General features: G+C 44.3%; 5 protein-coding genes across 5 annotated transcripts; 2 read left to right on the top strand and 3 right to left on the bottom strand.

Annotated features, from left to right (window-relative positions):
- Positions 1-4560: 4560 nt before the first annotated feature.
- J3458_013120 (Type I Iterative PKS) lies at positions 4561-9510 on the bottom strand (the record flags this gene model as incomplete). The annotated part of the gene is made up of 1 exon (XM_066120258.1): positions 4561-9510. One exon carries the CDS (start codon positions 9508-9510, stop codon positions 4594-4596), a length of 4917 nt encoding a protein of 1638 aa, XP_065974543.1. The 3' UTR covers positions 4561-4593.
- Positions 9511-9547: 37 nt separating this feature from the next.
- On the bottom strand, positions 9548-11212 carry J3458_013119 (putative secondary metabolism biosynthetic enzyme; the record flags this gene model as incomplete). Its single annotated transcript, XM_007816356.2, has 2 exons — positions 9548-10471; positions 10538-11212. The coding sequence occupies 2 exons, from the start codon at positions 11210-11212 to the stop codon at positions 9548-9550; spliced, it is 1599 nt and encodes a 532-aa protein (XP_007814547.2).
- A 5150-nt stretch (positions 11213-16362) lies between these two features.
- J3458_013118 (uncharacterized protein) lies at positions 16363-16830 on the top strand (the record flags this gene model as incomplete). The annotated part of the gene is made up of 2 exons (XM_007816358.2): positions 16363-16474; positions 16532-16830. The coding sequence occupies 2 exons, from the start codon at positions 16363-16365 to the stop codon at positions 16828-16830; spliced, it is 411 nt and encodes a 136-aa protein (XP_007814549.2).
- Positions 16831-20199: 3369 nt separating this feature from the next.
- Positions 20200-21390, bottom strand: J3458_013117 (uncharacterized protein; the record flags this gene model as incomplete). Its single annotated transcript, XM_007816359.2, has 4 exons — positions 20200-20599; positions 20663-20989; positions 21043-21197; positions 21277-21390. 4 exons carry the CDS (start codon positions 21388-21390, stop codon positions 20200-20202), a joined length of 996 nt encoding a protein of 331 aa, XP_007814550.1.
- Positions 21391-22682: 1292 nt separating this feature from the next.
- J3458_013116 (uncharacterized protein) lies at positions 22683-24677 on the top strand (the record flags this gene model as incomplete). The annotated part of the gene is made up of 4 exons (XM_066120257.1): positions 22683-22975; positions 23031-23317; positions 23371-23741; positions 23806-24677. The coding sequence occupies 4 exons, from the start codon at positions 22683-22685 to the stop codon at positions 24271-24273; spliced, it is 1419 nt and encodes a 472-aa protein (XP_065974542.1). The 3' UTR covers positions 24274-24677.
- Positions 24678-25248: the final 571 nt, after the last annotated feature.

Below are 25248 nucleotides of genomic sequence, written 5' to 3'. Positions count from 1 at the left end.
GAAAAACACGTCCAACTTGGTGTGTGTTACCTGAACACACTACCTCGATTCTTTGTGGCAAATGAACAAGCAGATTGGGAGATGCTGCGAGCGGGCCGAGGTAGCTGTCACACCTTTGGGTTCAAGTGGGAATGCCTTTGGATGGACCATTGGGCTTACATGAATATGCAACGTCCCGTCCTGATAGATTACAGAAAAGAGGGCGTGTCGTTCGAGTGTTATGTTGACGCCGGAGGGTGCATCGTGGATAACTAGGGTTGCTTCTATGCACGATGCATCATACCGAGGTATTGGCTATAACGATGCACCCTAGCCTTAGGCGAAGGGATCGATTTCCTGTCCACAATCCTAAATTTAGAGCAAAGATTGGCCTGGGAGCAACTCGCGTGGATGTTTGACATTGGCGTGTACAGCTACTTGCTGCGATTACTTGATGAATTGAAATCGGAATTAAAACCAATAGTGCTTGCCCCGTCAGATGTGACTCGCTGAAAACATGTCTCTGGAACAAATGCTTTGCTATTATCTTTCTATGGAATACATAACCCAAAGCTCTATCAGGGGCCTCATGGTCCAGTACGGGCATGCCACTTACGCGGACGCCAACGCCTTCCTGGACGCATTTGTGCGGTATGAGCCTTTACAGGGCTTAACGGCTTGTGTTATTAACCTTGATATCCTGGGAAATTTGGGGTTTTATTCACTAAGTTGAGCACTCTCTGCAGTTATCTCTGATTCCTGGACGTCAACCCTCTGATCGGCGGACCCTAGCAGCCGCATAATTTGGAAACGTGATCAACGTTTCTCGGTCTGCCGAACCATAGAGTCGAGCGCGCAGGGCTCCTCGGCGACCGATGAGAGTCTCAAGGCGTTCCTAAACAGCGCCACTGCGCGGGGCGTGAGCAGCAGCCTCGGCGATGAACCTGTGGCGAATCTGGCCAAGTAGATCAGCAAGAGTCTGTAAGAGTTCATGATGTGGAAAGCAAATAAGATGGACGTGGTATATGACCGCGATTAGGCAGAGTATCAGGATTCGGCCTCAACCGCGACGTTTGCTAACTCTTAATCAGGTTCTTAACGCGATCAATAACGCGCAGGTGTCCGTTCACATCAAGGTCCCCAGCTTGGACATGACACCCTTCCTGACCGTCTCCCAGATCTGAGGGACGCCTACCGCCAACAGTTGGCTGCCAATACAACTTGATCAAGAAAGGTAAGAAATGAGTTCTTCATTCACTTTTTTAAATTGAGTTGAAACCCCGCCTATATTCACTATATTAATCTACGTTTGAAATAGACAAGCCTCTTTAACCCTTTCTTTCTCAATCTGAGCGCAGCACATGTGAAGAACCCGCTTATAAAAATCTGCAAAACCATGTCAACACAGTGTCAAAATGCAGTAAGAAGTGGTAATAAGCCGGGGATCAATTTACAAGCAACACCATTCTCCTTTTGGGGATTGAGGAGGCCCCCGAGTAGATGCCGACATTGTAATTTGTCTGTGCCTTCTCGCAGAGCTCAATATCCTCGAGAGCGACGTTGCGAGTGAAGCTGTAGTAAGTCTCAAACTCCTCACTGTCAGAGAGGAAGCGAGTGACGAGATAAGAACTTCAAGTATACATCATGGCCCGCTGTTTATTGTCTTCAGTCGAAGCAGGTATGGCCACGAACCCAAATATATTACGGTGATGACGACACTGGACAGACGGAACGTGGGGCAACCTTTTCTTGTCGGTCCCGATCAGGAAAGCTTTTACGCGAATGGGGCAAGGCATGATTCGGAGCCTGCAAGAGGGCGGGTAAAGATTTGTCATCTGGCTCAGGTGATGCGTTCTCTTCGTGAGAATAAGCCATAGTCGGACATCAACTTACTTTTATAAGATATGTAGCCTACAGGGCTTGCATGTGCAGTAGCAGAGCCATAATCGTTAAATTGCTGTCACTTGGCGTCTCACAGTTCACGAAATGACCATCGTCGTCGTTCCTGGGCATTCATGGTAGTCATGTGCGGATAAGTAGTATCGTATGGGCTCTCCGAGCTGGAAAATACTTTGCGAAGCTCTGGCTCCAGTCTTAGTCTCTGCTATCCGCTGCAAGACCTTGCTACGTGCTGAGCTTCTTATTCTATTGATATCCAGCCTCCGTGCTACAGATCTGCTTTCTTCTCTCCATCGAGGTTTGTCTATTATTTTCCGACTTCTTCAGAAATTCTTTTTTATTTTTGGTGTCCATTAGGACGACCACAGGTTCAATGTGTCTAGAAAGCATTCCCTTCTTTACTCTTTCAAGCACCCTTTGTGTCTTGGTGGTATACTTCTTCGTTAATGTCTGGTTACTTAGAGGAAAACCCCCGACCACTGAGCAGCCGTCAAGAAAACAGTCTAACAGTGCATTGAACCTACCCAAAGAATGGTGGTCAGATCCAGATCGTTTCCAAGTAGAGAGAAGGGCCATTATCAGTCAGCTATTTGCCCCAGGGCCAACATGTCTTCCAATTCTGGCCTGACTTGGCGCAGTCTTGGATGTGTGTGAGCCATGGTAGCCTCTTCCGGCCGGTGACTATATCGTTTATGAAGTTGCTGGGTTCCTCTTCTTCATGATTTCAGGCAAAGATATGATTTTTCGTTCCTTTTTAAACGTATGTAGACATCGTGCTTTTCTAGTTGCTAAAAACCAATCTGGTTCTGCACTGGTGCTTGGATGCAGATAACACGGCTGGAGCTATGACACAAAGGGCACACTCGTCAAGGCGCCCTATTTTGACAACATTCCAGGCTTTGACAAATGTCAAAATAACCTCTTCGAAATCCATACAAAGGAAGACGGGTATGGATTTCTCCACATCAACGTCAGCGCAAGGGAGGAAGAGGCTGTTACGACTCCCTCACAAGGTATGCGGAGTGGGCAACTCGGGAAAATCAAGATCAACTCTAACCTGCTTGATACTATGGAGTTAAAGGAAGGATTAAGTGGAAGGTTATTCGTAAATGTCTGCCTCTTAAACTTCGTCAGATACGCTGTACTAAATCCCAAAGAAGTCAACAATCCACCTCAGGAATCTTCGACAGAAGCTTCAACCGAGGGCATTATGGGAACCATATTAACCCAAAGCCTGCATTCCGTTGGTCAGATATACTTTTTCCCTTCGACGGCGGTCCATACGACGTCTGATAAACCCTTCTGGTTCCAACTTACGTACTCTCCTTAAACGTCCCAGCAGACAGCCACACGTTGCGACGTATTCACTTCTATTGACCCAAAACGCTATGAGCTTTAACAGTGCTACTAAGAAGTCTCTTATGAAAGAAAAAAAGGCCATTTGCTTGACGTAATGCACCAGCAGTGTTCTATATGACAATTGCCATCATGGATATGTTTTCGGAAGCGTATATTATAAAGGGCATAGGAATATCATCTCGAATCGTCGCGATGACTTCCTGGTTGCTGGTTGAATGTCGAACGTCTGCCCTGTGGGAAGAAAATATCAGGCCACCGTCAATGAAAGTTTTCTCGACGAAATTCAAGGTATCTCAAACCTGCCATTTTGTTGTTAATTCTTTCATGTTTCGCACATGTGAAGACAAAAAGCAATAACTCGCAGCACACAGTCGTGCATGTCGAATGCTAAATAGACATGAAACGCGAAAAAGTGACAGTCCAGAAATGCCCCCGTCAAATGTCAGAGAAAGGAGCTATGAGTTCAAAGGAGATAAAAGTATTTTGTAGAGAGATAACAAATGTATCAAACCTGAGTGCAGGGTAACTGCGTAACTTACATCTGGCTCTCGGCACGCGGAAACTTTACTTAACTAGGCGATTTTTTACGATGTATATCTGATTGCATGGGGAAAGTGATACCCCGTTCCAGTTAAGAAGCCAAGCTTGAGCGGTAATGATCTTGTGTAGTATTGTAGAGAGATATGACAACTTTTTATTTTCCGGAAGTTGCTCGTCAGGTTGTGCTTGCAGCTGAGGCAGCAATCAGGTTGGGATTCCCGTTTACATAGCTCTTCCTAGCTACTACCGCTATCTAAGAAGAGACTAACAACTGCACAACTTTTACTTACCTTTTTCTGACTTGCATGAATACGGCTGCGATGAATGTGTCTTCGAATGGAGACGTACTTTTGAGCAATATTTTATGCCTGCCTAAATTGACCGTTAGCATTGTAACATCTAAGAGCGTAACGTTTCCAGACGCAGCTAATAAATCTAGAATGGGCCCTGACATACCCGGGCCGATACTATTTCCCTCTTGATGAGGTCATGGGAGCATGCCTCGTAGATGCCTGCCGCCTTGACGATCGGTCCTTGGACCGTCATTCCCTTTGAGTTGGCATTGCTAAAGAGGTCATGTTGAGAGCAAACTTTATTCCAGTGCCTAGATGTTTCTGATCATTCCGGGAATGAAGACGTAGAATTGAAATGTAATTCTAAGATTTTCTCTACCTTATGCCAATCCCTTTCACACTCATTTCTTCCTACGATCTAGATTAGTAGAGTTAACCACAGGAGACTGATCCATGTAGAGGCATACATGCGATTTTTTAACTAAAGATATAAGAATTCATTATCAATAGAAGACTAATTTTTTCAACGCCATGCAGTAATCAGTCGCAGCTGCTGGGCTTCGCGTGAACCATCATCAGTCCAATAAACATGGTCAAAGCCCGACTGCAGTAGGATTTTCTTCCAATCCTGCTCCCCGGCTAGAGCATATGTCCGATGGTCATCAAAACGCCACCATCCGTCCAGCAAGCCAAAGACACAGTCTAACCATCCTAGTGGCCGCGTTAACTCCAAAAGGCATAACATACCCCCGTCCTTTCGAAGCAGCTTTTCTATATTACTACAGGACTTTCGCAGATCTCGCGTTGCGTGAATACAGTTTGCCGAAATAACCAGGTCGTACGATTGTGCAAAACGTGCCGGGGGCTCCTTCTCAATATTAAGCGTCTCAAACTCCATGTTAAATGGCTGATGCTGACCATGTCGGGAGAGAAACTTCTCCCTTGCGCTAGTGACGAGAGCAGCGGAGATGTCAGTAAAAGTGTAAGTGAAATCCACGTTACACTGCAGTAATCGATCTACCACGAGCTGTGTTGTTGCTCCCGTGCCCGCCCCAATCTCCAGAATGCGGATTTGGTGTGGCCTATCTGATGTCTTGTCGTAAGAAAAGAGACGAGTCATTAATTCGCCTAGTAATAGATTGCCTGTTCCAAACATGGGTGATTTAACATAGACATCTTCCAAGAGTTTAATCGAGGCCGCGTTTTGAAAGAGGATCTGCAGAGGGTCTACCTTGCCCGAGATGCAGTCCGCAAGGCGGGCCCCAGTAGCGTGTAACAACTTGTGGTCTGGATGATAGCTTGGGTAGTCATTCAAAATAGCCTTGTGCATATCCTCAGGGGTCCTCTCTGGGAGCGAAGACAGACCACCCAGGTAACGCTTATTCGAAACATTGATTACGCCCTCGCTTCCTAGGATGTCGAAAAAGCGATTGATCAAATTTTGGTATTTGGGCTTGAAATGGACGGAGGGGAGTTCATCCCCTACTTCCAGGCACCTTATGTCGCATCCTAGTTCCCGGAAAGCCTGCAAGATGTAGGCTAGAACCAGAGATCTTTGCCTTGGGTGTACATGTGAAAAGAAACCATGGAACCCAGCAGCCTTTATAGCTGAGGAAGTGCTGTGTGTCAAGGCGTCCAAGGCACGTGGAACTTGGCGAATAAATAGGCTTTTTGACCTAGGATCAAACGAATCTTTAAAGGAAGGGACTGTATGCTTGATATGGCCGTATTCCTGCCGAAGCGGGACCGACTCAAACCTGTCCTTGCCTACCTGGTCGGGCAAAGGGATAGTCCCAAACTGATCAGCCTGGTCCTGTGGAAAGATCGTGTTAAAGAGGGTTGAGAATGTAGAACCCTCGTTGATGTCCATGAGTTGTGAATTCTTTCCAAACATCTGCTCGATGTCTGATTGGAGTTGAATCGCAACCAGCGAGTCTAGTCCAATTGCCCCCAACGGTGTGTCCGGAGAAAGACCTTTAGGATAGTTCAAATGATTGGAAAGTAGATTCAGTAGGGCACTGCCCGGTCCCTCTGTTATTTCATCAAGGTCCATAGCTGCTTGTGATCGCGATTCCGGACTGGGAGGGCTGGAAGATGTGGACCGAGAGGAGCCTGAAATCGCGTCATATTCTGGGATCAACTGGTTATCTGAATCGATGTGACTATTGGTTGTCGTGAAACCGAAATCATCTTCTTTGATCAAAATCGATTTATTTGCACCGGAAATTGGGAGATAAGAGCTCGCGTCGTCTCCGCTGATAAACTCGGTGATGGAGCTGCCTGGTGCTCTGCCACCTGAGGTTTGTGGAACTCGATTAATTGCTTTGAGCACACGTTTCAAAGAACTAATGGCAACTTTTTGAAATTTTGCGCCAAGTATTGTCATTGACAGGATTTTGCGCTCCGCACAGAAGATGAAGATGTCACACAGGATGCCGTCGTTGTCCTTATGATCGAAGCTATACAGACCAACCCAATGTCCTTTCGTACAGGGCTCCGAGTCTTCGGGAATACTATGAGCCGTAGCGGCGTCGAAACCATTGCAAATGTACATTTCCTCAGGTGTCACACCTCCCAGGTGGTTGGCCTGGATCTCGGCTATCAGCAAAAAGTTGTCTAGTAACAAGGGGTTGAAGGGTGCGGTCGGAGTATATTGTGAGGCGATCTCAGGTTCAAGAACGTTAGCAACTGCCTCCAATCCCTTTGATACAATAGAGCGTACTCCAATATATCTGTCGTCATATCTCGCCACACTGTTTATGATTTTCTTGATAAAGTCACCTTGTACGACCGAGGCGCTGATGTCTTTGCCCAAGTCTTCGCATCGGTCGTACAGGCGACGAAGAAGTGGACGGTGTGGAGCGAGATGAGAATACGCTTCCTGCAAGGTAATGACACCCGTGGCCTGGAGTACAGAGCCTCGTTCTCTTTCATGAATGGGGTGACTCTCTACCCGGAACTGCCAAGCATCTTCTCCCAGCTTTCGTAATGTCAAACGCAAGGATTTTTGCAGGTCGAAGCCGAATGGCGCATGAAGCTTGAGATTCTTCAATTCCATCGAGGCAGAAGTTGAGATAGCGACTAACTTATGAGTCGAGAGTAAGCGAAACGCGCGGATGGCGGATTCTATGTACAAAGATGATGGAGCTAGAAGGTGCTCAAAGACTGTCCGCCCTCGAATGTGCATGGAATACTCGTCGCTATCCTGGTTGATGGAGTACTCTACTATTTGCGAACCCGCATTTTGTGTTTGCCCAATTAGGGAGACTAATTGCAGCTTTTCTTGGATAAGAGGGTGACTGACTTCCTCGTTCTGCGATTTATGGGAATGCTTAACCACAGGTAACAAGTACTGCGACTTCACAAGAGGGTGAAGTGGGAGTTCCGACGGTGCCGCAGATCTTGTCTGAGAGCGGTGATATAGCCAAAACTGAACCCGTATGCCTGAATTCCAGAGATTAACAGTCATTTCTGCTAGAGCCTTAACCGAGTCTGATTCGCCTAGTGCTGCAGGATAAAATGAATGGGTTGATAGACTGCGAGTTGGGCCATGCGTGAGGGCACGCCGCGCCATGTTGACTCCGGCAGATCCGCATCCTGCCTCAAGCCAAATGCAAGACCCAAAGCGCTGCTCAATTCTGGAAATAGCGTCGGCAAAGTAAACTGGCTCGCGGGACTGCCGAGCTACAGTCTCTGGTGTCGCGTTTACCCAGCTGTGACCAGATTTTGAACAGGGCTCAATAGCAATGGCTGGACGTTTCAACACTAGTCCTTGGATCAGCTTATGGTAGTCAGGTAGGATGCACTCTATCATCTCAGAATGAAAACCATGTGATACTGCCAAACGCCGGAACGACACGCCTCGCAAGTCAGCAGCCTTCTCGAAAGCTGTGATGGCTGCCTTTGTCCCCACGACAACGTGGCTTTGAGAAGAGTTGTAGCACGCAATTTCGACCTTGTACCCTGCAGGCATGGAGTCTGCTAGGGCTTGGACGGTTTCTTCATCTGCATCAACGTGGAGCATAGCGCCGCAATCCGCCCCCCATTTACTCTGTATGAGCGATGCCCGGCCGGAGATCAGCTTCAGTCCATCCTGCAAGCTCAGCTTACCGCTGATACAAAGAGCCGTTAATTGGCCGAGACTGTGACCAACTAAAGCATCAATCTTTAAACCAGAGTCGATCCATGACATGGCCACCGAGTATTGCAGCGAAAACAGCATGCAGTGAGCTTGAACCAAGCCCTCGACAGGCTCCGTGCCAAAAATGTCAGGGAACAAGCTAGCAAAGCCCATGGTTTGTAGTAAGCGGTTACATCTCTCCAAATGACGCTGTAACAACGCTGAACTGGCGTAAATGTCGTGGCTAAGGCGAACTCGACGGCCGGTCTGGCCAGCCAGAACGACCACCACCGGTTGTCCATTATGCTGCTTGTTTGGTGCCTGTTTGTAAGCCTGGTTGATTGGAGATTGCGACTGTAACTTGTGTTTCAATTCGTCGATAGAGCCGACAGACAATGCCAAGCGGCAACTCAAACCTTGGTCCTGGCGTTGAGCAAGATGGAATGCTGTGTTGGATAGTACTTCCTCGTCGCTGACAACATTACTCCGGTTCTCAATATACTTGAGAATACTGCGGCAATACAGTTGTAGGCCATCATGTGAGTGGGAAGTGAGCAGAATAGGATAATGGGAAGGCCGATTGAGAACCAATGACAAGCTATGATGGATTGAGGGAGGCTGGCACACAAGCATAGCAGCATTGGTGCCAGATGCGCCGTAGTTATTAACTAACGCAGCTCTGAACCGCTCCTCCCATGGCTTTGTCTGTCGAGAAATCTCAATATTATCATCGAGCAGAGGAGCTATTGCTGGGTTGAGCTCCTCAAAATTCGCCTGTGGGGGAATCAGTCGATGATGCAACATCTGCAGTATCTTGAGGAGCGCAGCTATGCCAGACGCCGCTTCACTGTGACCAATGTTACTCTTGATCGACCCGACGTGTAGCTGCCTGCAATTAGGACGACTGGTTCGTCCAAAGACGTTTCGAATGCTTTGACACTCTATTGGATCACCCTTTTGCGTCCCAGTACCGTGAGCTTCTACATATGAAATGTGTTTGGGTTTCAGGTTTGCCGACTCTAGAACTCTCTGGTATAGACTGGTCTGTGATTCCGATGAGGGAAGGGTGATGGACTTGTTTCCTTCGCTTTGATTCACAGCCGTGGCTGCTATCACGCCGAGGATAACGTCTCCATCCGCCACCGCGGACGACAGCTTCTTCAAAAGCACAAGACCGCCGCCTTCACCACGACGATAACCATTCGCTTTCGAATCAAAGGGCCGACACTCTCCCGTCGGGCTGAGAAATGAAGCTGCCGCTAGGTTTTGCTGCGTTCTGGCCTCCCTAGATATCAGATTAATGCCTCCAGCTAGGGCCATGGTGCATTCCCCTGACTGAATGGCGCGGCATGCGGTGTTAATAGCAACCCCTGAAGATGAGCACGCAGGTGTCAATCACCATGGATGGCCCGGTAAGGCCGAAGAAGTGGCTTATTCGGCCGCTGGCAAAAGCACGCGCAGTACCAGTGAATGAGTACGCAGTTGGTGGGTGAGAATTCACGTTGTCCTCATAGTCGCAGGAAGAGATACCAAGGTAGCAGCCTACATCTTTGGTGGCAGAAGAAGACGGGCTAAAGTAACCTCCCGATTCTAGGGCTTCCTGCGCCAGGTGAAGGCCAAGTCGCTGTTGAGGATCCATATATTCGGCTTCCCGAGGGGACTTTCGGAAGAAAGAGCAATCAAAAAATCCGGCATCACCGATAGAGCCACGAGTTTGTTTGGTTCGAATAAATTCCCACAATTGCATTGCATTCTCAGCGCCTGGAAAGCAACACGACGACCCTATAATAGCGATGGACTGGTCAGGGTAGCTGTCGTCGGCTTTTTCACTGGCACTCAGAGATATCGGCTGAGGTAAGTTGAGTAAGAGTGATCGAGGTACACATTTAACTGGACCAAGAACAAGTAGCTGTGCGTGACTGGCATTTGCGTCAAGGGAGCTTGATATTGTTTTGTACCACTCGGCGTTTTCGACGAGGATGCATCGCAAAGCCATCTCGTGCAATTCTGTGCTATCCTCCGCTACAGTTCCATTGCAGTTGTTCCTGACCGGCACGAGAAGCCGCGAACCTTGGGGAAATTGAAGCATGGGCAGAGCCTTGCTAAGCCGCAATAGACTGAGCAGCGCGGTTCGATTACCCCCGTAGTGATAACGTCCATGAAGGTCAATACTTTTCGATATTGCACCGCACCTCTCTAGCTCAGTCACCAGGCCCAATACGTCGCGCTCGTTTGTCGTAATGGTCACGGTGGAAACGTCAGCCTGAACGCTCTTGTAGGCCTAGACAAAGGTTAACATGTTATGCCAAATTAACAAACGTATACTTTCTCTCGGCTTTCCACGTACGTCCGGATATTTGTCAAAGACGGCTTGTATGAGCTCATCATATTTTCGATCGATACCTCCCTTATCGTCGCCATCATCGCCCGGCCACCGGGCGGTGACACAGATAGTCTTCGCCGGTAAGCATGCTTCGTTGAGATCAATGTACGCCCCGCAACACAAAGCTATCCTAACAGCAACGGCTCCATATTTTGCTATTTCAGTACGTCCTGAAGCGCAGGCGAGTGCCAACGCTGTGAGAAGACCGATGCATAAGCCCTGGATGCCTCCATCGTGGAGATGATCCAGAAGCGCAGTGTGGGCATCCAGGTTTCCACACCCGTCCTCGTCCCGCGAAGAGAAATTATCCAAATACTCCATATATTCCACAATCTGGAATAGTACAGTTAATACCGCCCATTGCGTGTTTCTCGAGTCACGACTTGCTGTGGGCTGGGTGGCATTTTCCCTAACCCATTGTGATAAGTTGTCAAGAAATAGCGCCGCATCAATCTGCCCGAGAGACGGCTCTTCCCTAACAAGGCGTAGCCAGAGATCGGGTAGCTCTGAAACGGCTTCACGTAGGCATGAAAGGTCTTTGTTGTATAGAAGGCTGGACCGAATTCGTGGCAGATACGCAGCATCAGCTTGCGATATCATGGGGCCGCATATCAACAGAGATGGCGTATTTACACGCATGTTGCCTACTTGCCTATTGAAGACAAAAGTGTGTATAGAAATACAGCAGAATACTCGAGCTAATGCCTCCAACTTGTTGCCTTGACTTGAATAGAAGTTGTAATGGCTCGCAGCTGTGCTTGTTAGGAAATGAGTGAGCTTCGTTGGCATAGTCTCTGTCGGCCGTTTTGGAATGCGAGAATCATTTATTGAATCCAAACTGTTCTTCATCATGAAGTTATGCTCTAATCATGGCCCACACTCTCCACACAGGAGAGACTATGGCAGCAGCACGACTACATCAACAGGGTCGGTCAACCCATCACCCTTGTAGCCGGGCGTGGTAATCTTGCTTCCGGCCACGGATACGCTCGCCCCCGTGGGCCACGCAAATGTCCACTGGACAACCCTTGTCGGCTTGGCTTACCTTAGTAAACTGCAGGGTCTAGTTACCTGGTTCGGCGGAACCTTGCAAAGGCTATGCCTGTCAGGTGGGTTTTTGCCCCATTAGACAGGAGACTTGTGGCATATCCCGAAATCCCAGTACGGAGTAGATCAGGCGATGTTGGGTCGGTCATCCGTCCAGGAGCAAGTCGCCTTCGTACGGCAGCCGGTTATCCAACGGAATACGAGATTAAATTCAGCGTAGCGAAATGAGCCCTACAGAAGAGAATCGAGAGTCGGTTCTGACTATACCTAGACAGATTGTGGGCCTGTCACCCGTCTCCCAGATCGCAAACAATGATAACTAATTCGGCAGCAATGTGTCGCCTGAGACAATATTATATCGCACAAGGTGCAGAATGGCATGACTAGCAAGCGGCGACCCCCGTGCCGGCCTTTGACATAGAAACCGCTTTCCCAGAAACTCTAGACGAACATTCGCCTACCGGACTGAACTGGTCAGCTCGACCAATTGTGTAATCTGGAAGCCTCATTTACCCCAGCCTATAGTCTTCCCCTGTTCCATGTCATGATTGACATACTCGCCAATTAACCGAACAGGCTCCTAAAGTGCAAGCAGAGCTCTACGCACGAGCCGCCTAAAGTGAATCCGGAGGGCTTACCCGTTCTTGCCCACGCCCTAAAAAAGGGTCTTCTTACACTTTTCGTAGTTTCTAATCACGCTATATCACTAAAGCATGACTTCATACTCCTAACTTTAATCGGATCACGCCTTATATTCACTGTGATGGATACAACTTCTCGTATATGAACCCAGGTTTTACAGATAGTCGTCCAGTGTTTTTGAACACAGCCCTTGAGTTGACAGAGAAAAGTCCTAGTAGTGTAATAATAGTTTACTTAGCCTACTATATAGACACGAGAAATTTATGCTCGAATGGGAAGGAAGGGAGAGATTGTAAGTCTTGCATATGTGCGACATTGTGATGAACTCCAGCGACAAGCCAACGACTAATCGAATACATCACAAGGACAGCACCATCCTACCCCTAGCCATCTAATATGACACACAGCCTAGTGCTGCACTGTACTCTTGACCACACTAATTTTGGTTATTTTTAAAGTCCCCGTACCAAAACTTTCTGGACTTGTGTTTTTTTGGCATGTAGCGTTAGGCAGTCCGTATTTCAAGCTGAATGCAGACAGAAGCTTACGTTTAACACGCATAATGCCACTAAAGGCGTAACAGAAAATCAGGTTATAGTTAACTATCGGAGAAAGAATAGCCATTATCGAGACACGTAAATGCCCGCTTTTGTGAACTATAAATAAGCTTATGGGCAAATGTATTCACTAGTTATTCTGTCAACGGAAGATAAGGGGATATAGTTCCTGTTCAATTAGAGCGCGTTCTTTCTGTGATATATTCTTGAAGCTTTTGGTGACCGGAGTGTGCGACAAATCGCAAGAGGCCATTGAAACTCATCAAGGCTATAATAGCGGCATTTAGCTGGCTGCTAACAGTGTTCGATGAGGTGAAAGGTGAGTTTGCAGAGTGCTGAGACTTAAGACGCCTGGCTAATATTTCGAAACATTTGCGTAGATACAGCCATTAAATATACTACAACTGAAGCTTCAGACTGGCTTTCACATGTTGGAACGGTTTGAGTTTATGAGATTACTAATTTGAATTATTGACTGAGGCGACCTACGGGCATAACCCTTCTTTCCACACTCTTGTGGTCTGTACTCGGGGTCACATCGTAGTCTTCTTCGACATGTACAATTACCATTGGAAGGCACAGTAACTGAAAAAAGCAACGTAGTAATTGCCTCAATCTCACACATGCCTGAGCAAACAATTACGCCCGGAACTGCCGATTTGAAATGTACCATTGGTGGCTATGTTCCGGCCAAGAGGTTCAAGCGTTGAGTTGACCAAAGCAATGGCCCAGCCCCTCAATGATCAGCCTATTAAGTAGTTTTTTATTGTACAAGGTTTCATCCCATGCAAAGTGGCTCTATCACGCGAGTGACAGATAGCAGTGCTTGGAACTAAACACCTCTATGTCCTAAAACGAAGCGGGGCGTCCTAAAGATCAAGAATCGTGTGTGCAAGTTTGTGCATGGACCGACATTAATCGTCTTGGCCCATATCATAGTTAAAGAACGGGGTGTGGCTATTGGGAAACGTTAAGGTGCTATATCTGTTCCACTAAGAAAGTGTGGTCTCGCAAGGCAAAACTTGGCGAGTAATCATGCCATGCATTTGGAATCACGTCAAGGCTCAATGTAACCTGCCTTAACAGACAAGGATTCGCATAGAAATTCAATTTGGCATGAATTAACCCTTATGCGCCTTTTGGAAGATTAGTCAAGGCCTTGGTAAAATCTCAGTGTCCTGTGCTAGGTGAGGCGTGGGCATCTGTTGGTGAAATCTCGCTGCAGTTGGGTAAACTCGAACGTGGAGAGAGAGGCCTGAAACAAGGAACACAATATTCAATAACTTGTGCTACAGAGACTTGAATTAGGTGCCGCATATATGGTTTCCTGCACGATAGGCCGATAGAGAGAAAGTTATCGGGGCGTCTCTCCTTTTACTACTACTTGCGCCCTTTGCTGCGTTAAGTTATATAGAATTCGGTGCTAAAATACTTGGTCCATTCTAGTCTGAGCTATCCTGTTTGCCTCGAAAACCTCGTGTCCGATATCACTTTTACGAGTTTTGAAACTCTGGCTCCTTTGAAGACCCCTCATCTTTTCCCCTCGAGAAATGTCTAATTAAATATGTGCAGAAATGCATGTTCATATACTTTTTGTCTTTTTGGCTTCTTCCTGCTCGCTCTCAAAACGGCGAACGTACCACAAACAGAGCGCATATGACCCATCTAGCAAGAGAAAAATGGAAACAAACCAAATGTAAAGGGGAGAGCCCATATACTCATGGTCTTGTCTCCAATATTGGTATCTCAAAACGTCCTGTGGGATAAGAACAAGAGAACCGAAAAACCGACAGAACCTGTGTAGTGGACGTATTGTGAGAAGTCAAATTTATTTGGTGTGTCTTTGCAGGGCGAGGTTAACCTACCATAGGAAATATGAGGCCCCTCGCGATGAACCACGGCAAAGTAGTTGACAGAGAGCTCCGACGCTTAGGAGAAGCTGACAACCATATGCGCTGAAAGCCTGGGCGTGAGAGGGCCCAATTTGCAAAGCCAGTGCCAAATGGGCCGTTGTCCATGCCGCTATACAGATAACGAAGATGAAGGGCAAATTTCGACGAACCAGCGGGGCATGTGTCCACTCTCTTTCTGCATTCTTAACCGCAGTGTACATGACACCACAGTTTAGCATGAGTCCAAAATAGTGAGTGAACTTGTCCTGCCTACTACCAAAGGGGTAGATCACAGCGTAGGTCAATTCCCAAGCAAAGTTACAGCATAATGGCATCAACGCCATTCCGTAGGTTCGATCCTTGAGAGACTTATAAATCATCCCAGCATAGTTCGTCGTCCATCCCAGGCCCATGAGCAGCTTACATGTATCAGCAATCCAGGCTACTTCCCGGTAGCCAGGCGGTGCACGAGATATGTCAGCAACGTTCATTGCGTGTATCAATCGATCCTGACGTTTTTTGAGGGGTAGTCAGAGGGGCAAGAGAAGAACCGAAAATGAAGAAACAGCAAGGGACTGATGGGTAAGCGTTACGAGGTGGTGCTAATATATCCAACATTAAGGACCCTTCCTTTCTCCAGCTCGTGCCCCGCGGACTCAAACGTAGGGCTGAAATGATACCCTGATGCATGATAGACATTTGCTATTACTCTAGGTAGTGTGGGGTATTCACCCTGATAGTCACATCATTCTCTCTTGTAAGCGAGGTGGTGGAAACTGCGCAACGAAGCGGCACAGCAAGCATCACAACGGACAGTCCGAGAAAAATAGCAAGGTGTTCGGTGGGAGCGAGACACGCGGGTTGGCGAAAATGCCTCTGATGCCTTGTTGTCTGCCTATTCCTGTCGCCAAACACTCCGTCTAGGAAGACTGAGTTCCAAGGCTAAATTCGGCTGAAGCGGCCGGGGCCGGACTGAATCGCGTAAGACGGCCATATTATACGCCCAGCGCCCAGACCGGGCCTAACATGGGTACACCCTTGACATGTATTGACATGGACATGGTTACGGGGAAAATAGCACTTTGGCACCATATATCATGCCACGCGGCTGAAGTTCCCACGTACTCGGCACTCGGTACGGGTGCCTTGTGAGGGGGATGAAACCTGTTGAGTCCCGTCAGTTGGCATACTGCGGCTCGTTCATAATCCTTGACACGACAATACACCGCACTTTGTTCTCGGTAGAGACAACAGCGAGCAAGTATAGAAAGGGGTTTTCTATAATCACTAGTATAAACAATTTCTACGGTAAATGTATTTTGTCTTAAACGATCCCTGCCCAACGTCAGGCACACCCCCACGGTCATACGAGCATGGGGCCGACTCATGTGTTTTGGGGAAAGTCATTATGATGATGAATGGAACCGATTAAGATTGAAAATTGGGCCGAACACTTGTAGCCACTTCGAGGTAGACTAAGATGCTGGACTTGTGAAGACTTCGGCATGGTTGGTATCACAGCTTTCCTGGTTCAGGTACCGTGGATATATCTAGCAAGGTTGGCAAACTGATTCTACATAGATCACACCACAGTCGATATCTCAGTCCATGAATTCATCCTTTGGCTCTGTTCACATTGAGACACCAAAACATGGCAAAGAAAGCAATTACGGAAGCCACGGCGGAGAGGCCCTTGGTGCTTAATCTCCTAACTCTTTCACGCTTCGACAAATACAACCCGACATTTACAACTTTTGCAGGAGGTAAGTTCTCCTCACCCTAACATGCTATGCAAACCCGCGCTAACAAAGTCCAAACAGCATGGTCTGCATTGTTGGCTGGAGCCGGGGAGACACGCCAAGAGCATTTGGCTCTCTCTCCTCTGTTTATACTCCGCCAAACACTGTTCTGCGTTCTTGCTGCCTATCTGTTCTGTGGTGCGGGAATGGTTTGGAATGACTGGATTGACCGCGACATAGATGCCAACGTTGCGCGAACCAAGAATCGCCCTCTGGCATCTGGCAAGGTTACAACAGCCCAAGCTTTTGTATGGATGATTCTACAGGTTATTGCATCGTGTGCGGTTCTCCACGTTATGCTGGACGGTAAAGACGTGTAGGTGAAATTTCTTCCCCGAAGCACTCTCGTCGTTGAGCCCTGCTGACTATCCCCATGCCAGTCACAAGCATGTCATACCTGTTATGATTGCCTCAATGCTATACCCATTCCTCAAGCGGCCTATTGCTAAGAAACTGCACATATACCCGCAATACGTGCTCGCCTTCACCATTGCCTGGCCAGCCGTTCCAGGCAGAGCAGCCATCTGTGGGAGAGATGAATCATTTGGTGAAACTGTGCGGTATTGCCTTCCTTTATGCACCGTGGTTTTCTTCTGGACCATATATCTCAATACGGCATACAGCTATCAGGACGTGGTTGATGATCGGAAGCTGAATGTAAATTCATTCTACAACATTGCTGGCCAGCACACTCATCTAGTGTTGGTTGCGCTAGTTTGCCCAATTCTTGCCTGCTTGCCTCTATATCTCAATCAATTCCAGTCCACATGGCTATGGGTTACGTGGATGGGTGTTTGGACGGCAGCTTTTGCGGTGCAACTAGTACTTTTTGACGCCAAACAACCTTCTAGCGGAGGTTCTTTACACAAAAGCAACTTTGCTCTGGGCATATGGACAATAATTGTGTGCTCTGTTGAACTGCTATTGAAAGCTAGGGTGAGCTTTTGAAACAATGTAAATTCAATTTTGGGGAAATTGGATATGATGGCCAGACTCTAATGGACATATTTGAACATGATGCTCACGCGTCTTCTGCGCGATAGTAAATATACATGGAATTTGTAGTCTCAAAGGGACTCAATATTTGCTAGCAATTTTGAAGGCACTGATGGCAGAATAACACTTTTTGGTTTCAATGTTATTAAACCTTAAATACGCTTTGTGATAGTTGTCATGTCATCTGGGCAGCTACCCTGTAGATGACCTCAGCTTATTGGCACAAGGTTTAGATAAATGCCGTGTCTTGTCATCAATTGATCGTCCCAAATAAGGCTTGGTCACATTTAGCGAGACCCGAGTCATGATGGTGGCCAACTCGCAGCGACATCCAGAACATGAGCACAGCCGGCTACAACCCTGGCGGCTGGTACAGGCCATGTCCTGGTTCTATCAACGCCCAGCCATGTGTTCGACGTCAAATCTCTCACGGAAATCTCCTGGCCCTGCGAACACCGCCTTCCCGCCAGGCGGCACATACCGGTCCCGTCGGAGGATGCCGCGCGGCCCGTTGTGGCAAACGTTGCGCCAGTCATTTATTACCTACCCGTTGACAACTAAGTGGGCTAGCCACTTAGTTGACCACAAAACTCCGGGACAGCCATAAAACTCCGGGATACTCTTAAAGCTTTTAAAAATCTAATAATATTAATATTAAATAAAATAAATTATATAATTAAAACCTTTTAAGATATTATATTATAAATTATATTAAGAGTAATAATATATTATACTTATAAGTATTATTAATTAATTCAATTTATTATTAATTATTTTTATTTAAAAAATTTAAAATTTAAGAATAAATAATAAATTAAATAAATTATATTTTAAATATTTATAAAAATAAGTTAATATTATAAATATAAAAGTTTCTTTTCATTTATAATACTTTTATAATTATAAGTTTTTAAATAAGATATTTAATCTTAAAATACTTATATTATTTAATAATTAATTAAAATTCTAATATATATATAATTATTTTTATAAAAATCTTATACTTATAAAATATTACTTAATAGAATATAATAAGGTTTTTAAAATATTCTTATATATTTATTTTAATTTAATATATTTATAATTGAAATTTTTATATTTTTAAAAAAAGTTTATTTTTTATATAACTTTTTAAATATAAGTAATAAATATATGTAATTATAATAAAAAATCTTAAATTATTTTATCATTATATAAGTATAAGAAAGTATTTAAGATATATATTTTATTTTAATAATATAAATATTTTTAATATAATTTATAAATTTATAAATTTTAAATTTTATAAATTATAAGTTATATAATAGTTATATAAGCTTCTTTTATTTTATTTATATTATATATATTATAACATATAAGAATAATTATAATTATTATTTTTAAATATTTTATATTATTAATAAAAAGCTTAATACATATATATATAAATATATTAAAATAAGTATATATTTTATTTAAAATATATTTTAAATATATAAAATTATATTATATATTTAAATATATAATATAAAATATAATGAACTTAAACTAATACTTAATATAATTATAAATATTTTATTATAACTATTATAAGTAAATATATTTTTAAAAAATCTTAAAAAATATAATAAAATAATTTATAAATATTAAAATAAAATATTTTTATAAAGTATTTTCTTATATTATTATAAGATTAATAAAGTTAAAGAACTTTTCTTATAATTATATATATTTATTACTTATACTTAAAAAAACATTTAAAATATAAACTTTTATAAAAAATATAAAAATTTTAAATTTTAAATATTTAAAATTTAAATAAGTATATAAAAATATTAAAAAATATTTAAAATTTTATTATATTAAAAATATATAAAAGTATAATTTCTTAAAAAATTATTACATAAAAATATTTTATAGAATAAATTTTTAAATATTCAAAGTATTTTAACTTTAAATTATATTATATTATAAGTAATAAATTATATATTTCATATTATATAAAAAAACTATGATATTTTACATATAATAATGTTAAAAATAATTTATATAATATATTTTATATAAATTAATATATATTTTTAAACTTCTTAAAAAATAAATAAAATAAATTAATATTAAATAGAATAAAATTTATAAAAATATAATTTATATATAAATAAATTACTTAAAAATTACCTTATTATATATATAATTTTTATATTATATTATATTCTTTTTTATTTATTATTAATAATATTAATATTTTAAAGACTAAGAAAGTGTCCCGGAGTTTTGTGGCTGTCCCGGAATTTTGTGGTCAACTAAGTGGCTGGCCCACTTAGTTGTCAACGGGTATGCCAAGTTTCTCGAAGCACATTTGATCAAGTGGTGGATAATCCATAGGCTTGGCCGCCGATCATCATATCCTGGCCTCCCGAAACCTAATATCATACGATAGTGCTTGTAATCTTCGGGCTTTTTCTGCGCGCCAAGGTCCCGTAAAAGCTTTAACCGCGACAATCTGGAGCTGTAGACGTTGGTGGCCTTTTATCGCATGACATTCTGGTGCAGAAAACACAAAAGAACCGATCCAGTTTCACACCGCATGTCAAGAAAAATATTATCAAACGTCAATTGCTAATTTTGGCATTACCTAACTCCCAGTGTACATTGTGTATTCCATACTCTGCTTATTTCGAGCATTGGCAAGATTACAGATCCAAGCAAATCACCTAACTACTCTCAGGCTCGAGTCCAATCAGGTCCAAAACACGGTCGACTGCCTCTGCGCTCCCGGGAACGCTATTGCCCATTTCCTTTATCAATTGCCTGGCTTCAGCTACTAGCTCGTCAATTTTTTCTTTGCAGTGTTCAAATGAACCCGTTGCCTTTATGCATTCAACTGCAAATAACTTGACGTCAACGTCTGTTGTCCGCTGTTTCAGGATGCTAGAAAGTTGGATATTTGTCGGATCCGAACGAATGCTGTGAATGATGGGAAATGAGTATTTTCCCTCGGTTAGATCTTCTCCAAAACCTTTATTGACAGTGTATGCGTGACTTTGCAAGTTGAGGTAATCATCGCGAATCTGGAAAATAACTCCCAGTACATTGACAAGCGGCACAAAGTCACTGGTGGTTGAGTAATAATATTAGCATCGCTCTTCAACTTTTAACACTTGTTGGGAAACAAACCAGTTCTTGTCGCTCGCAAGTTGCATTAGCCTGATTGCTAGACGAAATAGCCCCCCTGTTTTATGGGAGACCATGGAGAAATATTCCTCTTCGGTCGGACACTTTGAGGCTTCCCTCCAGTATATATCCATGCCCTGACCGCGGTGAAGGCTTAACAGCTCCTCCGTATAGATTTCAAAAGCCTTTGGGTCTCCCAGCTTTGGGAGTTCCTGTTGCGCGAGAAAATAGGCGTAGTTGGCAGCATTAATTGTCTGAGGGACTCCAAAGATATGATGCGATACAGGGAGACCACGACGAAGCTTAGATGAGTCCTGGATGTCATCTATACTATAACTCAGGTTTAGCAATTACGGTCACAGTAACATTATAGTAAAACATACAGAAGTGACGCATTATGTAGTAACATAATAATTCGCTTAATAACTTCAAGCTTGTCGACGGGAATACATAGCCACTCGTTAAAGGCTGAGATCATCTTGCTCCTTACATCTTTGCCGGGAAGGTTCAGAAGGTAGTCGAACGGAGCTCGGATAATCTAGCAGGTTATCTCGAATTAGAACTTTATGGCAGCCCCCTTTTACTTAGCCAAGCAATCATTAACAAATGCAACATACCTCCTCATAACCGGCGGCAATAGAGGAATGCGAAAGTGCTGCATCTTCTGCCAGTGGCTGTATTTCCAGCACTGGTGAGTTCAGCTCATTTGAGTTAGGTTTGTTTGTAGCCATTGTGAACAATGCTTAAAAGGGTGTGTAGCTTCTTGTGAGTTACGTAAACAAATTTAATATAAAGAGCATATAAAGGAGTCCCAAGTTTCTATTACGCTCCGAATATATATATGAGAATAAGTTAAGTACTCGTGCATTTCATGAGCGGCAATGCAATCTCTGAGTCATGGGGTAATTCCGCCCAGCTAGGAGCCTAGTAGTAGGAGGGGCCGGTACGATGCCCCCCGGCAGATTCTGTGCTGACACTTAAGAAAGGTATGGGTACAAGGCACCTGTGTTTATGCTATACAAAGCTGACTATTGATATATGCCTGGAATCAGCTCTGCAATTGAGTTTTGGCATCTACTATGTTATTATTCTGCAGACTGCTGGAGCTTTTTTTGCGCCTTATATATACTCTTAGTACTCTTTTACTAGATAGCAAAACAAAGATTCTTTCATCAAGGTGATAAAAATATTTTTATCGCTCTACGAAGTGCCTTGTTTGGTATATTCGTTTCTATACATGTAACGTAGCATATGAATCGGCCAAAATCGCTGTTTGAAACGTGAACTGTAGAGAAATTAGCAGATTTCTACTCCATTCCCCATTGCAATACACTAAATTTCTCTGACCGTAACTCTGCTTCCAATCCTAGAGGAGATCCATCAACCACTTATAGTTAGAGCGTATACATAATGCATTGTAATTGCTACACGTAGCCTCCGAATAACCTGAAAATTTCGGTCATTTACGTAACTACAATTGTCTTCCTCTCAAGTCATATCGTATAGTTACATCATTCCATTAAAGATAATACCCCTGGCCCGCTACCATCGATTACGACAGGGTCTATCAGGGGTGATGGAATAGTGGCTGTGAGAAACAATGATTGCAAACGCCCTGGAGGTGCTCGTATCAAATGGCCTTACCCCTGGGCCGGTTATTCCACTTATGCGCAAGGCTTACTGGAAAGCCAAGCCCCAGCCGCCATGAACCATGCCCAGCCAAGGACCCGGTCTTGGGGCTAGGCACGCCCGTGTCCCCCCCCCCCAAAGCTACTACTATCCCTCAAAATTAAATTCCATGCTAACTACTTGGCTCCTCGTATGATTCCTCTTTGTCTTATTTGGAACTCGGCTTATTCGGTGAAATGTTCCGAAGCCTGCAATAGCCATATCGGAGCACACTCGCGGCATCTCTTCTCGCGTAATAGATACGTCCTGGTTTTTGTACTAGTTGTCAAGACTAGACAACCCCCCAAGAATAATTAGACTTCTTGCGGTGCTGTTTTTATTTTATTCGTTTCCAATGTCTCAAAGACGTTTCAAAGTCATCATTATTGGCGGTTCCGTAACGGGCCTGACGTTGGCTCACAGCTTGCATAAAATTGGAGTTGACTATGTAGTCCTCGAGAAAAGGCACACAGTCACACCACAGGAAGGGGCGTCCATTGGAATATTGCCCAATGGCGCTAGGATATTAGATCAACTTGGTCTCTATGAAGCTATCAAGGATGAGGCGCCACCTCTAGGGGCCACACGTATCCATTTTCCAGACAAATTCGTTTTCACCAGCTTGTATCCCAGCAAAATTCTTGAAAAGTATGCAAGTCTCTACTTCGGATGTAAGTAAATTAAAAATGCTAACAAGAAATAGTTTCGGGTATCCAATCGTTTTCTTAGAGAGAAGACAACTTCTCCGCATTTTATATGATGCTCTTCCTGATAAGACAAAGCTTCACGTCAACAAGACCGTGTCTACTATTGAGCATTTCACAAAGGATCAAGTGGGAGGTGCTCGCGTCTTGACCAAGGAGGGGGATGTGTATGAAGGAGATCTAGTTGTTGGTGCCGACGGAGTACACAGTCAGACTCGGAGAGAGATTTGGCGTCGGATAACCTCGTCAAAGTCGGTTGCTGAAACAGCTGCGTCCATCGTTAAATGTAGGTGCAATCTGTTTCATTTGTAAAGAGTATCTACTAACGAGCTATCCCAGATATTCTAATAGAGTATTCCTGCTGCTTTGGTATTTCAAAATGCGTCACAGGCCTCACTTCCGGAGAGCAAGTTATGCATATGGAAAATGGACGAACCCTAGTGGTAATTCCATCTAAAGATAAGGTGGTGTTTTGGTTCTTGGTCGAAAAGCTTGATCGAACATATAGATACAGTGAAGCCCCTCGATTCACGGCTGATGATGCAACCGCACTATGCTCGCAAGCCTTCACGCTACCAATTAAGAACGGCATTACATTCGAGGATATTTGGAATAAAAGAGATGTTGTCAACATGCTTGGCCTGGAAGAGAGCTGTCTCAGCACGTGGTCAACTGGTAGACTGGTCTGCATTGGCGATAGTATTCACAAGGTAAGCCTGCCCTTTTGAATAAACAGGAGTTGTGCTTAGCTATTGACAAATTCCCTGTGGGCAGATGACAATCAACCTTGGACAGGGAGCTAATTGTGCTATTGAAGACGTGGCTGTTTTGTCCAACCTACTACGAAATATATGCGAAGCAAATTCTGGCACACTACCAACGGAGCTAGAAATTGATCTGTTGCTCAGAAGATTTAAGAAGGAACACCTCTCTAGAGTAACGCAGATTACTAACATGTCGAGGCTGACAGTCCGTGTTCATGCCCGAAAGGGACTGCTTCACAGGTTTATTGGAAGATATGTAATGCCATACTTTGGCGAATATTTCGAAGCTCGACCTTTTAACATGCTTGCTGATGCTGCTGCCTTGGATTTTATACCTCTTCCCAAGTCATCATTCCCAGGTTGGGAAAAGTATAGCAGCAAAAGCCGTGGAAATATTAGGCTCTGGCTACTATTATTTATTCTTCCGCTTCTATGTTTTGGAATATCCTGGGTTGTGGGTATATATTGGAAAGATTGACATTTGTATACTGGGAAATACCAGCACCATCATAAATCTGGTTTCGACGAATACATTGTAGCTCAATAAGATTAGAAGATTTGCAGGTCTGAAGACCGGTGGGAGAGTTTAGTTCAACGTCAATACTAAATACGGGTGGATAGAGCATATAACGGCCAATGCCGTAACCCTCTCGGGGGCCTTGGCAAAGTAAGTTGTTGACCGAGCTACACGCACAGACCTTAGGCAACGGCACCGGTATGAGTCTCTACTACCATGGTCTCAACAATTTCTAGTCGGCTATTAGAGCAGGCCTGAGATGCTAAACCTCCTCGTTGACGTGCGACGAAGTCCCATAACATTAGGCATTGCTTCAACCAGGCGGCTCGTAAGCGCAAAAATGGATCCACGGCGGTTCATTTATGCTCAAGGCCAGAAGCATGTCTTGGCGAGAGACATAACGTTTTGTAAAGCGGCGACTGGGGACTCAATTAAACCCCCGGCATTCATCCACCCCATGCTACAACGGGGATAAAGGGGCCAGAGGAACAGAATAACGGCTATGGGGAGCAGTCGAGCATATCACACAATCAGTAGGTGTTTGTGAAGCCACAATGAATAATATGTGAGGCTAATAGCTAAATTCGACCTGTTCGGTCGCATATTGCATTAAGTTCCATTTGACCGTGTCGGCCAAGCCGACGGTGGGCTGACAAACACGCCCGCTGCCAATATTATTCTCATCTCACTTGTCATCCAATAAGGTTTACGTATTTGGAATAGCACCTAGTTTACGGCCGAATAGCCCGAGTTGATATGAGAAACGAATATTTGATATTTGATATAGCGCCGTAACTTCAGTTTGGGATATTGTGGCTGATCATGTTCGAGTGTTTTCGTCACGAGCTTCAGGAGCAGAATACTTCCCCGAAGAAGTACCAACCTACCCACTTGTACTGCAACGGGGTACAGCCCGGAACCATGGTAAGATGGCAC

Source organism: Metarhizium acridum (assembly GCF_019434415.1).
Source record: "Metarhizium acridum strain ARSEF 324 chromosome Unknown scaffold_276, whole genome shotgun sequence".
In the NCBI taxonomy this organism is placed as follows: domain Eukaryota; kingdom Fungi; phylum Ascomycota; class Sordariomycetes; order Hypocreales; family Clavicipitaceae; genus Metarhizium; species Metarhizium acridum.
This window is presented reverse-complemented; position numbering and strand designations above follow the sequence as displayed.